The 17,127-nt window shown below is 39.4% G+C and overlaps 1 protein-coding gene across 18 annotated transcripts in view; it reads left to right on the top strand.

The window, feature by feature from the left end:
* The window catches only part of LOC109683367 (ERC protein 2), a 998,591-nt gene that overhangs the window by 565,184 nt on the left and 416,280 nt on the right, over positions 1 to 17,127 (top strand). For all 18 annotated transcript variants that reach the window (XR_012436318.1, XR_012436316.1, XR_012436319.1 and 15 more), the window contains one exon: positions 699 to 834. Coding sequence is in view for 13 of the 18 variants with exons in the window: in XM_074043977.1 (XP_073900078.1) it covers positions 699 to 834 (136 nt within the window). In the remaining 5 variants the exon portion in view is untranslated. The remainder of the gene's footprint in view (positions 1 to 698; positions 835 to 17,127) is intronic.

Raw genomic sequence — 17,127 nt, 5'->3', positions numbered from 1 at the left:
ATGGATTATGATCTCAGAATAAGAATATGATCCAAAAGAATAATAATAATTAGAATAGCAACCCCTTAGAAGAAAATAATGTCCATCATGGACCACTAGGCCCTATGTGCCCAACAGTCTTATTTCTTACCCCACTTCCCTCCTACTATGGGCTAGCCTCACTGAAGCCTTCCAGTTCCCCAAAGTAGCCAGCTGCTTTCCTGCCTTGGGAATTGCATGTGTTTCTCCCTCCGCTGGTGTTTCTCTTGGTTGGCTTCTTTGAACCTCAAATACTGTCTTGTTTCCTTAGAGAGTCCTTCCCTGGACACAGTGCCTGAAGGCATCTCCTCCCACCCTACCACCTGACCACATGAACATCACATCATCTTTTATGGCATGCTATTTATTTTTTCATCATTAAGAAATGTAAGCTGTGTCTCTTTGGCACAACTTGTGTACACAGTGGACTCCATGCTCCATGAGAGTGAAGACTAGACCTGTCTCATTCGGCACTGAAGCCCCAGTGCCATCCTGACACCTGGCATTTCAGAAGGTGCTCAGTACATACTTGTGGCTGAATGGATGGAATATTCTTAGGTCCCAATGTTTTCCTGAGCCCATGTCAAGATATTTTATGCTTAGTATTTCTTGAATCCATTGTGACAGCACATACTTTTCTAGTGGCTGAATGTAATCAAGTTTTGTTGGGTTTTTTTCAGGCATATGAAGGATCAGAATAAGAAAGTGGCCAACCTCAAGCACAATCAACAGCTGGAAAAGAAGAAGAATGCACAGTTACTGGAAGAAGTCCGCAGGCGAGAAGATAGCATGGTTGACAACTCACAGCATTTGCAGGTGAGCCAAGGTTTGCCTTTTTTATTCCGAAAGAATTGGAGATTAACTCTACAAAATTTTGCCATTACTGCAGGAAAATATACACAGAAATGGTGAACTTGGCTTTGCGCTGAGTCCAGCGCTAACAGCGTATTCTCAGGGAACCCAACCGGGTTTGCGAGTGTGATACTTTATTTCAAAATGGTGCCCAAGAAAAGCTGATTACAGTGGAACCTAGACTTGCTGTACAGAGTCTCTTGCTTCCTGTACCTCACCTTAAAAGGCTGAGTTGATAAGGAGCTTAAGACACAAAAACAATGTCCTTTAAATTTACACTTGAGCTGTTTGGAGGTTAGTAGAAGGGAAATGCATGTGCATTATCATAGAAAATTCTTGGAAATGAATGCATTCTTCTTATTTCAGACAGTTTACAAAACTGGTTTTATTTTGTTCAAAACTTGGTGAATCTGAGAGAGATCATTATTATGTCTTCACAAACATAGTTATCTCTCAATAATGTCTCTCTTTCTTTCTCAAACCAACTGACCAAAACCACCAATTTTCCTCATTAACCATCTCTATTTTTGGCAAAGGAGCCCTCCCCATATGCTCAATAAAACACTCATGCTAAAACAGGGCATTTGCTTTGAAGTTCCTTTATTTATTCCAATGTGCCTTTAAACGGAGCATTTCAAGTTCAACTTGGCTGGAGTTCATGTTAAATTTCATTTATTAGTGTCTTTCTCCAGTTATATATCAGGTTTCCTCCTTGGAGATAGAAGTAGTTAGATAATTTCAATATGTACTCATAGTTCATCTTTTTAATTGACCAAAAGAGAAATAATTATTCCAGAGTATGAAATACAAGGAAAATATGTTGCACAGAGTATCACAGATGGAGGTTTGTTATTATTCGTTCCTTTTTCTTCTGTGTCTTAGACATGCCTTAATTGTGTCCACCAAGCCGCTTTAGTATTAGGTGCTTAGAGCTTTCAATAAATAACACAGTTCTAGGATTAGGCCCTCCATTGAGTTGTGGGCTTGCCTTAGAACAGACCATTTCTTAGTTGAGTCCACGGCTTCCTCAGTATTCTTGACATATCATGACACAGGGCTTTGTGTCTTAGTTTCCCCTTTTGTCATAGATGTTAGATTGGTGCCTAATGACTTCAATAATAAAAACTAAAATTTGCAGAACATTTTTTCAGGTATATGTTTTCATTTATTCCTCACAACAAGTTTTTTATTTTGCATGAGATAAAACTAGACTAGCAGAAAGGTTACAAAGAAGCATCCTAGTGAGGGGTAGATGTAGACCTGACTCTAGGTCTTCCTGCCCTTGAGAAACTAATGTGGCGAAATAATACTCATAGTGTGTTCCATTCATTGAATGTTTCGATACACTGGGTACCATGCTATGTACCATATAGTAGTTGTTATCCCATTTGAATTGTGTGTCACCTGAGCTAGCCAGGACTCTTATGTGCAAATGGCAGGAAAATGACCTCAATTTCAACTGATAAAAAAAAGAAAGAAAAATAAATCTGTTGCTTAAATTAGCTGCAAAGGCCAGGAGCAGACTTTGGACCTGACTGGATTCAGATATTCCATCAGCGACACCAGGATGGCACCAGGAATCTGTCTCCATCCTTGCAGGCATGTTTTAGTCTTTGATGCCTGAATTCTCAGGAAGGCTCTCCACAAGTAGTGGCCACAAAGAACCTCAAGCTACTTATGTGAACACAGTCACTAAGGGGGAGGAGATTGGCTCTGTCTAGTAGTTTCAGAGAACATTCAAGGATAGGATGTATATATTGGCCAGGCAGGCTGTAGTCAGGCTGTGTGAACACCTGGAACCCAAGGGAAAGTGTCAGCTTCACCTAGAGCCATCCCATGGGCTAAAAGCATGGACAGGTGATGTCCCTTGAGAAAAAAGTAAGTCCTATCATCTCAAGGGGTTCTGGGAAGATAAAACCACAGAGTTCCACTATAGCCATCATATGGGATAGATGAATGAATATTATTCCATTCAGTATAAGAGAAAAAGGAGATTCTGAGATATAGAACAACTTGCCCAATATTACTTAGCTAGTAGGTGGCAGACCCAGGACTTAAGCCTGGGTCTGACTATCTTTAGATGATGACAGTTTAAAGAATTAGGAAGGTGGGGAATCTGGGATGGCAAAGTATTTTCATTGATTAGGTGGGCTTTGAGCTCAATGCTTTTGAGATGGGAAAGAAGAGCAGTAGGGGAAGCCCTTCAAATGCAAGAACTATCAGAAAAAGTACACTCGTTGGTAGAGCAAGGTATAATCAGGCCACAAACCATAACAGATCAAGTGATCGTAGTGGCAGTTTTCCTTGAAGTAAGTTTGTTATTATCTTTCTTTGACTCCAGAGTTAGAATTCCTGGGTTTTACAAGCTTCAAAATTTACTAACCAAGTAGCCTCGGGAAGGTTACTTAACATTCCTAACCCTCAGTTTCCTCATCTGTAAAGCAGGAATGATAATTGCATCTACTCCAGAATTGTTGTGAGGTTAAAAAGCCAATGCATATTAAGAATTTAGAATTGTCCTTGGCACAGGCTATGCTCAGAATAAGTGTTAATGATTATCTGTTTTTATAATAACAAGGAAGAGGTGAAAGAAGCACTTAAGAAAAGAGTTGTGTCCTATATGCAGGTTATTTACATGGTTATACTCTGATATGCATTAAGCATCAAAGTTTCTATCTTTTCTATGTATAGCAATTTCTTCTTTTCTAAGTACACATCTAGTTATAGAAATTAATGTCTCATTTTGGTCTGTGAACTTTTGTATAGCAATATTTTCTTAAAGGGCCTTGATAACTACCTCATAGACCTATTCATAAAAGATAGCATGGTCTGGAATTGCTTAGTTGCATTCCTGACCACCCCAAATAAAGGATAACATTTGAAATGCAATAAAAAGTAGTCACAATTAATTTTGATGAAAATGTCTCTGGTTAAGGTTAATAAAGAGTGAACCTCCCACTTGCCTGGATTGTTAAGCAGATGTGCTTAGATGCAGTAATTCCTGCCTTCTGAAAACAGAACTTTCTGGATGTCTTTGATTTTTAATATCCTTGTTATTTTAAGTACTTCCTGTTTATAAGTTAGTCAGTTAAACTCTTTAAGTTTTAACCAGGATTTAGTTTGGAATTGTTTGTATGGTAGGTTTGTACCTGCTAAATCTGATTTAATCTACAGTAGTGTTTTATGACAATTGGATACTCTGGTTTCATAATTTCAACCAATCAAATAGATATTATACCCAGAAAAATTTCAGGGAGGGAATTGCCTGCAACAAACAATAATAGCCATCAAATTAGGCTACAGAGGAATCAACTAATTGGTATGAAAATTGGAGACAGAGTTGAGTATTAAGTTACCATGATGTTTGTTGTTTAAAGAAGGATACAATGGATACGCTAGATAAAAACTGAGCCCTCTCGGTCAAACCTACATGTGTAGTCTTGTACAAAACCTTTCACAAATCTGACTTTACTTCTTAAGGATTTTGGCAGGAGTTGTGTATTCAGATGCCGTTAGGGTCTAGGCTGTTCACATAAGTAAGAAGCAGGTTTGCATGTCAAAAAAATTATGTCTGCGTCCTTCAGCATGTCTCTTGTATCTTTGGTAAAGATGTATCAGTTGGTATTATTATTGGTATGATTGTTAGCATAATAATACTATGTAACAATCACCCCCAAACTCAGTGGCTTTAAAGCATTTATAGTTCATTCTCTTGGATTTTCAGGTTAACTGAGTGGCTCAGCTGCTCTCAGTTGGGTTGGCTGCAGTCCTCTGCTATGTACTGCACAGAAGAGGCATCAGCAACCATAGAAACTCTGCCCATGACAGTAGCATAGACAGGAAAGAATAAGAGAAAACATGCAAGGTGTCATAAGACCTGTAACTGACATTGTGATTTCTACCCCATGTCACTGGCCAAAGCAAGACACATGGCCAGGTCGAGGACTGGGGAATTTATTCTCTGCAGATAGAGAGCATTGTAAACGAGCAGATACAGGAAGGATAAAGAATTGAGGCCAATTATTCAATCCGTTAAGACACAAGGTTTAGAGAAGTATTTCCTTATTATAGAAAAACAACCGCATAAGCATAATGAAAACTTTCAACTACAGTTGGCCTTAGTACGTGAATATAATTGAGCATGATGGAGAACTGTAGGGATCTTGAGTCCATGGCTCATCTAAGGTAGCAGTGGTCACTAAGTCTTGGTTGAACATTGCTGTAAAGGTGAGCCTAGGGTTGTGTGACCTTTTGATTATCCAAAATAAGATGACAGAGTGAATTTGTCTATGAAATTTGTGGTTTTGAGAAAGTTGGTTCAATTTTCTTAAACACTCCTTGGGACAATGACCTGTATCTGTATGTGAGCAGCCCATTGGCTTGTGGTGTGTTGCACAGCCTGGCACTCCAACCCAATGAGTTCTCGTGGTATTAAATAAAGACACTAAGAATTCACCCTAGCTAGTTCACTTTGACCCATTGAAGAGAGGCTGCAATTAAGTATTAGTCTGGCATCTTCTTTTTGTCAGAAGATACTTTGCATTGCTTTTTCCTCAAAGGAGATCACCCAGACTCTGTAGGAATAGCATTCTTTATTGAACTTCTTTAATTTTCTTTTTGAGTACTGGAAAATAGAGCAGTTTTCAAATACTGCTCCTTACAATTGTTAGCTAAGGGCCTTGAGTAAGACAGACAATCTCTCTGAACCTTGCTTTTTTTCTTCTGTAAATGGGTACCGTGATCTCTACCTCCCTGGATGTGTCAAACAAGATGAGGATTGTGCATGAGCCTAGATTCATCCCTGACTTACGTGGATTCAGTTACCAGAATTTTTCCCAGAGAGACTGGTGATGAGCTTTTAACTATAGAAGACAGTGACCGTTGGGAGTATCGCTCAACAAATCCTTTGCAACTATTTACACTGATGAGGAACACAGCTACTGAGCACACTCTAGTACATGAAAGTTTCCAATAAAGCATTAAGAAACATTTGGAGCAATAAGGAAAGAAAAATTAAAACATTTTTCAGCTTATGTTGAATTGTGTGTGAAAGATCATGATTTTCTTGTATAATTCTGTAGACATTTTTCCCCAGGACACAAATTACAGAGCCTGATATTTATGCCTGGCCTTGGGGCTTTGGACTTCCATGTGTCCCATTAGAGCTCACATGGAGATTTTTCAACAAGGTATCTTTCTGGAGATTCACACTAAATCAATGTTACCAGAGTGCGATGCATTATTTCTCACCTCTAGCTATCTCTTGCTGAGCAAATATGCCAATTTGAAATCTCAATGGACATTCTTGTGGATTTTGGCTGCATTTTTCCCTGTGCAATTTATCGAGTTAATGAACTAACATTCTAAGAAATGCATAAGCCAATATTTTATGCTCCTTTTCTGTTGTATGTCTGCAGAATTCTCTTCAATTTATTGCCTGAAAGCTAAAGTCTGTTCTTGTGTGCTTCCGTTTCCAAATTATAGGTTTCCAGGGAACTGTAAAGTTTCTTCTCTGCCAGTGGTTAGACCCCAGTGTGATCAGTTTAAAAAGCAAACGAATGTTCCCATTTATTCTTGTCCTTTTAGTACAGTTCTTAAAAAAAAAAAAAACAAATAGATTACAAAAAGGTGCAAATAATTTTATTTTTCAATTTGTGTAGCCTTATATATTCATATCTTTTTCCCCCCAAGGGGGCATCTTTGACTTTGCATTTCCAATTAGAGTTGGAATAAGTTAAGAAAGGAAGTGTAACAAGCACCATAAACCCCTAAAATGCACAGCTTTCAGCAAAACCTATAGTTTGTTATGAAGTTCCCAAGGATCACTAAGTTGTTTCTTTGTAGAGGGATAGGTATATTTTAAGCAGCAACTTTTTTAAAATTAATTTTTATTGTTGTTGTACTGGGGGTACATTGTGACATTTACAAAAGTTCTTACAATTCATAGTTGAATTCACTGTCTCTATCATTCTCCTAAATTAGCTCCATTTATTTCCCCTGAGGGACTGGGGTTTGAACTCAGGGCTTTGAGTTTGCCACACCTCCTTAAGCAGCAACTTTTAAGCCTCCTATCTTTATGTTCATCTCTCTCAATCACTGAGTTAAACTCGTTTCTCTTTCAATTTCCTGAACTTAATATTGTTACTCTCCCTGTGATCTATGTTCAAGTATCCTGGTTCATTTACCTAAGTACTGCCATTAGAAGAAATCTGATCAGTGGAGTTCAGAGATTCCTCATTGTCAAAAAAAAAATTGAGTTTTCATGGCTGTTTGGTAGGCATGGTGTAAGTTCATTTAAGGAGGTTCCATTTCAGTCATTGTTTTCAACCTCTGGAAAAATGAGAAAAATTATCCTAACATAGTTTGAAAAGAAAACTTACATCTGTTCCAACTTTCATTAGAATTTAACATCATCATTCTTAACAATGTTTTTGCATTTTTCTACTGCGGTACATAAACATTGGGATAAATCTCATAGTGTAAATCTCACAGTGTAGGTGAAATGTGAATTGAGCCTCATCTAGCATTTCCATACTCTGTTCATGGCTTTCACCAGCGAGAAATACTTGAGTATTTGTGAGTCTGCAGAGGACATGGGACCCTGACAGGTAGGACAGAAGGTTAGTACAGAAACGCTTTCTTTCCTTGGGGATTTATTTTGACATTTGTTTTTCTTTCATACTATAATCCTCCATGAGCCAAAAAAACGACTTTTGTTGTAACAGGTCTCTATAGACAGTTTCAGAAAGTCTTATTTCACAATCACTTTCTGGTAGCCTTGAGCTGAAATCGTTACTCTTTGTAGTAACTCATAGACTGTCAGGGGTGACAAGACATCCTGTGCAGTGTATTTGGGAACTATCCCTTTGTTAGAAATGGTCCAAGGAACTAAGTGAAATCATGTAAATAAAACTGTTGTACATGGAGTTTTTCAGTTTTCTTCTTTCCTTCTAATAATGTACGACTTGTTTTTCCAAATGTGCAGTTACGTGCATATTTCTTCTGAGAAATATCTTCTGCTTTTTCCTGTGGATTTGTGATCTAATCCTCCACTTCATACAGCCCCTCTGTACAAACAGAGTATATTTCCATAGAAAAGAGAGGTTTACCCTTAATCAAGTGTTGCCTAATCTACCTACTAAATTACCACCTGGAGACAGAGGGGGGCTCATTATTATTTTTTGAAGGGTTTTCAGGTTTTACTCCATTAGTGGCTTTTCAGCAGTCCTCAGCAAAGTGAATGTTTGTTTGCCAAGGACTGAAGATCCTGCAGCATGAAATGCAACATATTTGTCAAATGAAGTCATTGTTATTTTGGGGGTAGGCTCTGGAATGATAAGGCTTCACTGGGGAGGGGCTGGAAAAAGGACTCTTGATAGAATAATATGATAGTCCAAAGGGGGTTACTAAGGAAGGTTGAATTGTTTCTTAGATGTTATCCCATTTTGTACCTTTTGGCCCTTGAAATAGAAGTCTTAATGGGAAGGCAGTGTCCGTCCTTCTGTGTGCTCCGTAAGCACTAGAAGCAGTCAGTGAGCATTTCCTAGAGGACAGGTTGTGCTCAGCTCTAGAAAGAAATGAGGCCTACCTTTGTAGGGTCAACTTTGTTTCTGTTTACCCCAAACTCTGACCTCTGGTATTTGGACTATAAACTGGAGACAGTGTTTTTAGTTAAAGTTGTTGATGGTGATCAATCAATAATGAAACACCAACCCCCTAGGCCAGAGCCCTAAAGTGCTTTTGTGGTTAACTTTCATTCCTCATCCTCTCTTTGGCATTGAGGATTGGGGGGCAAGTTTGTCTAGATTCATTTCATAGATGAGGAAGCTGAGACTCAGGTGCTCAGTGACTCTTCATGGATCTCATTAGAGACAAAGCTTTTAGGAGGCTCCTCTTATAAAGGTCAGAGCAAGACTGTGAATGTCACAGCAAGGCAAATGATCCTGAACCAGAAACTGTGCTTTATAAGTGGTTAAGAAATGAGAACTTTAGCAACTATACTTGAGAGCATTTATATGTTTCTCATTCTGCTTGGATCCATAAGCACTTACAGTTTAATTTTCAAAGTAGACACAACAGAGGTAGCTCTAAAACACCCACACTTTGAATGAGAAGAAATGGGAAGAAGAAAAATTTCTGACAGCACAACTTATTACTTCCTCAAGGGTAGTATTTATGTAATAACTCACACGCATGGGGCCTGTGTAATCCCTAGGGGGCAACTGTGTTCAAAATGCATCAAAAGAGCCAATTCAGTTAAACCTTCTCTCCCTGGCCAGGGTAATTACTACAACTTTGCTTTGAGATATCACTACAGAGGTTGGTTAGGGGGGTGCCTGCAAATCATAACGCATGTCACCCTGACATCAATAACCTCATTTTAATAGATGCTGGTATTTCAGCACATTGCTACCCAAAACAGAGATCTGGGTATGGTTAAATTTTAAAAATGTTAACTTTGACTTATGACTTGTTCAAGGCATTGCTGAGTTATGTATTCAAATGCTCCAGATTAAGGAAATGACAATCAATGCCATAGGCAATGATTTAAATGAAAGCTTTGCAAAGGAAAATACAATTATAAAATCTGCTTTTATTCACGTAATAGTCTCTCCTGTAATACACATTTGGGAAGTTAGTAACTTGAATTTATGACACTTTTAATTTCTTCTCTGCTATCACACTTTACTTCCACATCTTATTTATGTTGCCTGGAAAAAACTCTGCAAGGTTAAGCAATCATAAGTTTTTCTTACTAGAAAGGACCTAAAATGTTAAAATATAAGCTCCGTGTGTAGGTGAGGAGGGGAGGGCCCAGCCAAAGCAAGTGATAGCCCAAGATACTAGAATCACTGGCAGAATGGAGGCTAGGTTCCAAGCCTTTTGCTTCTTTGTCCAGTGGCCTTTGTGTCACTCACCAGTTGCAGAAAGTATGTCTGTGTTCAGCTGGTTTGAATGATGAAAATCCTCAACCCATATGTCAGGCCTCTGCCCCTCAGTATTGTGTATTACCTTTTGGTGGCATAAAATTACCCTTCACAAAACCCTTGTTTTGAGACAAGGTCTTACTACGTAGCCCAGGTGAACTCCAACTCACAGTCTTCCTGCCTTAGCCTCTCAAGTGCTGGGATTATATGTGTGTACCCAGAAACTTTATTGTTATTTTATAAACAGGATATGCTATCATTTCCTATGCCTCTCTTCTGTCTTTAAAACTAGATTAACTATGAAGTGGTAAGTTAGTGGTAGAGAAAATTGCTGTGAGAACAGCCTACAGAGTTTAGGCCTCTTTAGATGAAAATAAAAATTGGTTTAGGTTATTTTTATCTTTGCCACTTTTTCCTCATCCATAAAGGGATGTTACCCATAAAGAAACTCAGGAAGTCTCTCTTTATGAAAAACAAATGTGGATTGCTTGGATATTTCAACAAAAAGAATGATAGCCACTGCTTTTTATCGAGCAGTGAAGTGTACCAAGGATGATGCCTTTGGTGAGTTCTGTGGGAAACTGAGGTTCTGAGATTAGCATGCAAGTTTTTGGGGTGCTCTCAGGAAGTGGGGGAAGCAGGACTGGCAGAGGGAGAAGTTAAGCTGTATTATACCTCAGCTGTTCTTTGGTGGCTGTAGAACTGGGGTTCCCATTTGCATGGAGTTGGCCTTAGTTGAGGTCAGAGGGCTAACCTTTGCATCTCATCATCAATGGGCTGATGGATGCCAGAATCCGTGGGGATGGGTGTGAGCCTGAGCAAGGCAGCTCTTGGCAAGGCACATCCCCAGTAGCTGGGGAGTCAGTGAGTGTCTTAGTCCTGGGCATTTGGGCTGCTCCCTACTGGGTCTACAGTAGTCACCCAACATGCATGTGGCACGCTCCTATTTGACACCCATGGCTACACTTGCAGCTTATCCTAAGACTCATGGCTACCCACCTTCATAATTCTTTCCAATACCAGGAGCCATTAAATACCAATCTTTGTATACATGCTGCCAAGGCAAGCACTTAAATACCGATCTTAGTTGGCCAAGTGACGGTGTACACACACATTGGTGCAATTGATCTTATCAACAAACTAGTGAGGTTGCTACTACCTTTGAAAACATTTACAGATAAGAAAATTGAGACTTGATGATGCTAGATGAGAGAGACAGAGAGAGAGCTGATCTTAGTCACAAGCTGGGCACCTCTCCTTCTACTGTGCGTAACTGTTTCTTTATACTGGTCTTGGTAACCACAGAAACAGCAAAGGTGACTGGGTCAGACTGTTCTCAAGGCAGACAAGTTAGGTGGTATAAACTTGGGTAAGGCAGATTTGCATAGACTTTGTGAGGAAGGGATATGTTTTCTTGTAATGAAAGAGACAGACTTAAATGCTTTCATGTGTGGAGGGCTCTGCCTTTGGTTCAGAAATCTTCCACTGAGGTTTCTTGAGGATTTTTCTGTGCCAGGCACCATGCTGCCTGTGGGGATTTAACAATAGAAAAAACAAAATGAATTGCCTTCAACTATCTCAAGGTCTTCTCCTCTGACTAAAGGTGTCTTTCCCCCAGGCTTTGAGCTATTTATTTGCAGTTGCTTCTCGCCATAAAGCAGAATGTGCTTTACTGGGCTACATCTTGTTCTAGGATGGAAAAACTATTTCCAAGTGGTAGAAGTGAGGTTGCAACTGCAGTTGGATCCTGGGCTCTGAACTGCAGCTCTGCAGGAGCATCTGAGTGGGTAAGCAACAGGAATACCAAGCAGTAAATTGGGGTCTGGGCTCACGCACTAACAAACTGGGTGACATTGAGCAAATGAGTTTTTTCACTTAGAACCTCTGTTTCCAGATTTACAGGAGAGGTGGTAGTGGGGGAAGGTCCTTTCTAGCTCTGGCATCTTGAGGATTGGGGATTATTGAAGGGTATACTTACATGGTAACTCAAAAGCATCTTAGCAGGCCAACTGGAGATGCGGTAGCCAGGAACAGGGCTTTCCTCCACTTGGGAATCTGGGGAAGGAAGGAAGTTGGTCTCCTTGTTACCATCCTGGTAAGAGAATACCTGGCCTGAAATAGATGTTACTCTAAGTACTACTTCTGTTTTTTATCAGGAGTGCCATTGTAAGGAGATTTCTGCAGTGTGCACTGTCACATAGTATTTTCTTTCCTTGGAGAAATCGGCTATAATAATACATCCACTAATTGTTACTTTTTTGATGTAAGATAGATTAGAACTGTGACAGTCTGGACACAAGATACACAGTGCAGGAACGTCTCAAAATTGAGCACTGGGGTTACTGACTTATTTCTCAAGGGCAGAAGCTATGTGCCTTTTAAATGTAATTGTGAAGTAGACTATTATTTTAATAAGCCCCTATGTCAATAAGAACTCCCCCCCAACAGTGTGGGTTATATTGAGCTGTGGGAAAATAGAAAACAGAGTAATTAGATAAATACCAAGTTGATATTATCTAGGTTTACATTTCCCAACACATGTTTATCAAATTGATAGTTCTATGAGATAAAGCATTATAAGAAAGAAAGGTTTCATTTTTCAAATGCCTTTGGAAAACAGTTCATATGTTATCCTTCATTTAGGCACCACTATGCATATTGACATATTAAATATTAAATGCTCTGAGAAGTCCTGAAGCCAAGAGAAATCTAGTGTTTTTTAATCCAAAATTTTTCCAAATTTTTTGACAAAAAGATTATTTGTTTTCTCCTCAGAATATATATTAATATTCTAAAGAATTAATATTTTATGAAAATTTTATTAATATTTTATGAAAAAGTGCTGAAGCAGACAATCACTGTGGTGATAGTTGTGATTTATAAGTTCCTTGATTTTTAATTTGAGCAAGAAAAGTCTTTCTTTTGATATACGTCTAAAGAATTGTGCTATGTCCTAAATCCAAATCCACAGACTGTTTTAGAAGAAGATGTAGAAGTTATTGCGGCTTTAAAACATAAAATTGAAGTTTTGGGGAACCATTGTTAATTCTCACCTGGATGCCATTTTACCTCCTCCTCCTGCTGAGGCAGGATGGAGCACAGAGCTTAGGCTCCTGTTCAGCTGTCAAAGTCAATTACACGGGTGAAAATGAAGCACACAGTGTCCCTGTGTCACTACCAGCCAACATGTTTTTGTTTTGGTGGTACTTTCTTGGCTGTGAAAGGTTCCTTATGAGAAATTAGAAAACCGCCAATTTGACAATGTTAACAGTTAATCAGTACAACCTTGCGTGCCAGTCTCCTAGATGTCAAGTCTGCTCATAAATTGGCCTGTAATTTGTGAGTGAACTGCATCTCTTAACCTGGCATGATGATGGTTTTGCCCTTTTACTTGTCTTACAAGGTCATTTTCCTACTTGCTCTAAATAGAGGGCTAAGGTCATACTGAAGGTGTGCCTGAATCATGTTTCACTTCACAGGAATTGCCATGTGTGTGTTAGAGTCCAGCGATGGAGACCATGGCCTCCTGAAGGAAACTGACCAGCAGGTCATTAGAGCAGACATATCTTTCCATACTAGTTCTCCAGTGAAGCTGTGCTTTTTCTGAGTGTTTAGGTCTTTGTCAAAGAACTATTACATGAGGAAAGAATTTTCTCACTAGCCAAGAGTCGGTTTATTTGTGAAATAAATAAATGCACAGTGGGCACCTGGTGTGTGCTGGCACCATGAGTACAATGTTGAGCCCGTATAAGAATTACAGCCACATCATGGCCCCATTTTCAGTAGTTTAGTGTTTGGCACTCATGTTTCCAAATGGATGTTTTCCCTCCCTGCTATCACTCAGTGGAACTCGGGTTCACTTCCAACCATGACAGCTGTTAACCAAAGATGGCTGTAAAGGCGGGCTTTCCAAAATGTTGTGGAGTAAAGGCTGTGTCTTTGGAGTAAGTAACAACCTCCAAGGTGACTACTTAACATGGAGATGATGTGTGTAGAGATAAGAATGTTACAGCATATTTTAAAACTTATCTTTATTTCCTCTCAGACCACATGATTTTATTTTGAAATGAAGCAAGCTAGTTTTTAAGCAAGATATAAATAATATACTGATTGGCTTTCCAACTCTTCAAATGACTGCTTCTATACTGTGAAAAATTCAAAGTCATTTATAACCACACAAAAACTTTATGTTGCCAAAATTATGTCAACATCGTAGGTAATGTTGACTCCACAGAGGCCTAAATTATCCAGAAACTCCCTGTGTTCTTACCAGTTTTCTTTCTTTGTCTGGATCTGGGTTTTGTTCCTTTCCCATTTCACATCTCAGGGAAGAGGCCCCAACCTTTCATATCTTTAATCTGGAATTAAACAGACCCAGAATCCATTCCTTCTACCACTTCATATCTGTGTGATATTGAGGTTTCTTAATTCTGTTGATCCTCAGTTTTCTCATCTTTACGGTGAGGATAAGAAGTCCAGCTAGTCCAGCTAGTTTATTGGTTTGTGTGAATCAATGTCTCAATGTAAAGTCATTACCACAGCCCTTTGTCCCTGGTCTATGCTCAGGAAATGAAAGACAAGATTACTGTTTTCATCATAATCATTATTGTAGTTAGCATGGACCAGATATTTGGTTATTTTCTGATACATTTTGTTGGAGTAACTGCTAATTTTTGGTTTTCTGTTAAACTTTCAATTCCTGGGGCTGTGCAGTTTTGAAGATTTGCATGACTGTTCTGGTAGTTTAGCATTGATTGGAAGAAAAATCTAAGATTTATGTCTTTGTATACTTTTTCCCAGCATCATAAATTTTTAAAACTTTTCTTAATGTTTGGCAGCAAGCCATACCCTCATTGTTTGAGCACGCATGCACATATGGTATATACGTATTACATAGATATGTACACATGTACGATATCTATTCTCAAGTAGTTTTATTTTTTGCCTTGAGACACCATAGCCTCCTTAATTTTGCTTGCTAGTGTTACTTATATTTTTCCACCTCTAAATTAAACACCCAAAGAATTTGACACTTAGGCACCAAAATGGTAGTGTTTAAAAAGCCACTGATTTTACACAGACAGATACTTGAGACAGAAAACCCTTTCTTCTTTGTGCTTTCTTGGTGCCTGGCTTCACCTGGTTGAGTGAAGTGAACTCAGTGGGTAGGTTAAGCTAAATATGGCCTTGCATGCCCACGCACTGGAGGTGGGCAATGGGTCCCCGTAAACCTGAGTGGCTGGACACAGTCAGCAGGCCAGAGGCCACAGGACTGAGAAGACTGAGGAGGAAATAGTGACTCCTGTGGCCACGCGGTTTGCCTGCACTTGGTTTGGGCCGCAGAGGGCCCACTAAATGGGCTTTGACAGCTGCTTGGTTAATTTGATTGATGCCATGGGGCATGGGTGTGAGGCAGGACCCCTGTAGTATTTATAGCACCCTGCACATAGAGACTGCAGAGGTAGCCACAATGTCAAGCTACACACAAATTTCAGAAACAGACTTTAGAAATGCTCTGTATTCTTCCCTGTTGGACAAAGTACATGCAGCCATTGTTATTCTTTTTTCTTACATCTGAAGGAGGTTGTTTCCTGTCTCTATTGTCACTTAAACTTTTGCAATTAAAACTTGACTTAACCAATACTCACCTACAGCTGTTTTACCAAGAATGGAGATACTCAGTCTTGGCTTGATCTCAGCATGGGGGGCAAGCAAGGCTTTCTTCCTTCACAGCCTGAAGGCTGACATTTGAGACTGGCCATCATTACTTTCTTGATTTTTCATAGTAATTAATAGAAGCAGTTTTACAGGCCAGACATATGTATTAATTGCTTGGTTTTGTTCATCGCTCCTTGTCAAAAGCTCTCTCGAGATAGGACTGGGGATATAACTCAAGGGTAGATTATCATGCCCCATACAGTAGCATACACAAAACCCTGGGTTCAGTTCCCATTATGAGAGAGACAGAAAGAGCGAGAGAGAGGGAGAGAGAGAGAGAGAACAAACTACTAATAAAAGAAGGTATTTCAAGATAGATTGCCTCACTCCAGCTGGGTATTTACTGAAAAGAATTCCAGAGTGGCTTAGTTATTCAGGATCATCTGTTACTTTTGAAAGGTTTTACCACAGGAAAAGAGCAGGAACGAAGAACTCCATTGGACAGTTGCTTTTCTGAGTGCTGAGGGCGTTGGGAATGTTTTAAGGGGTGATGAAAGGGGCAGGAAGGCTAACTGGGAAACAAGAGTGTATGCCATTCAAGGTAAGACCCAGAAGAGCAGCAGGACCCGGCCGTGCAAATAGTTGGAGGGAAAGATTCCAGGTAGAGAAGAAAGCAGGTACAAAGGGCCAGGGGTGAGGTTCAGATTTGGGGAATGGAGAAGCAGTAACATGTGTTAGGGAGATTACTAAGAAAAATAGTATCTGTCTTTTAGACTATGTCTCTTATACTATGTCATAAGAATTAAGTTTGATGAAGTGTGTTAAATATTTAGTCCCAGCACATATAATGGCAGGTGTGTCTCAGGAACACCAACATGAATGCCTTCATCTACTTTAAAGTTCTTTTCTGCACATAATTACTCTTAAATATACCTTGACAGACAGTAGAGGAAAATGGCATTATATTGTTAGTGATTACTCAGGCCTTTTTTCCCCTGGTTATACACTATCCAAAGTCTTCTCTGGTCTGCCTTCCCCTAGACATACTCTCTGTTCTCAAACAGGACTTTTTTTGATTCACAAATAGACAAGCAAATGGAAGTTGGATGTGAAATATTTATGGCAGTGATGAGAATTTATAGAAACATGGGAAAAGACTTGTTCTTTTCTCTATACAGAACTAATTTTATAGAAACCTGTTGATTCCCTAGTTAGAGCATAGAGTCCAAGAAAACAGAATTTTTGAAAAGAGAAAAAAATTTTGGTGGCAATGGAGTTTTAACTCAGGGCCTTGAGCTTGCTAGGCAAGCACTCTACCACTTGAGTCACACCCCCAATCATGTAAGGCCTTGATTTTTTGTCTGGGGCCTGCCTTGGATTTCTATCCTCCTGCCTTTACCTCCTGCATAACTGAAATGACAGGTGCATGCCCGGCTTATTGATTAAGATGGGGTCTTTCTAACTTTTTGCCTGGGCTTGCCTTGAACTGTGATCTTCCAGATCTCTTCCTCCTCCCAAGCTGGTATTACAGGTATAAGCCAAACTGCCCAGTCAAAAAAGAGCGCATTTTTTTTATCAAGTGAAATACAAATATGGGAAACAGCTAAAAGCACATGCAGCTAATGATTTTATAAGGTGGACACTTTTGGTGCAACACTCATGTAGGACCTGG

Source organism: Castor canadensis, chromosome 10 (assembly GCF_047511655.1).
Source record: "Castor canadensis chromosome 10, mCasCan1.hap1v2, whole genome shotgun sequence".
NCBI classification, from domain to species: Eukaryota; Metazoa; Chordata; class Mammalia; order Rodentia; family Castoridae; genus Castor; species Castor canadensis.
Note: the sequence above shows the minus strand (reverse complement) of the source record. Positions and strands in the feature narration are given on the sequence as shown.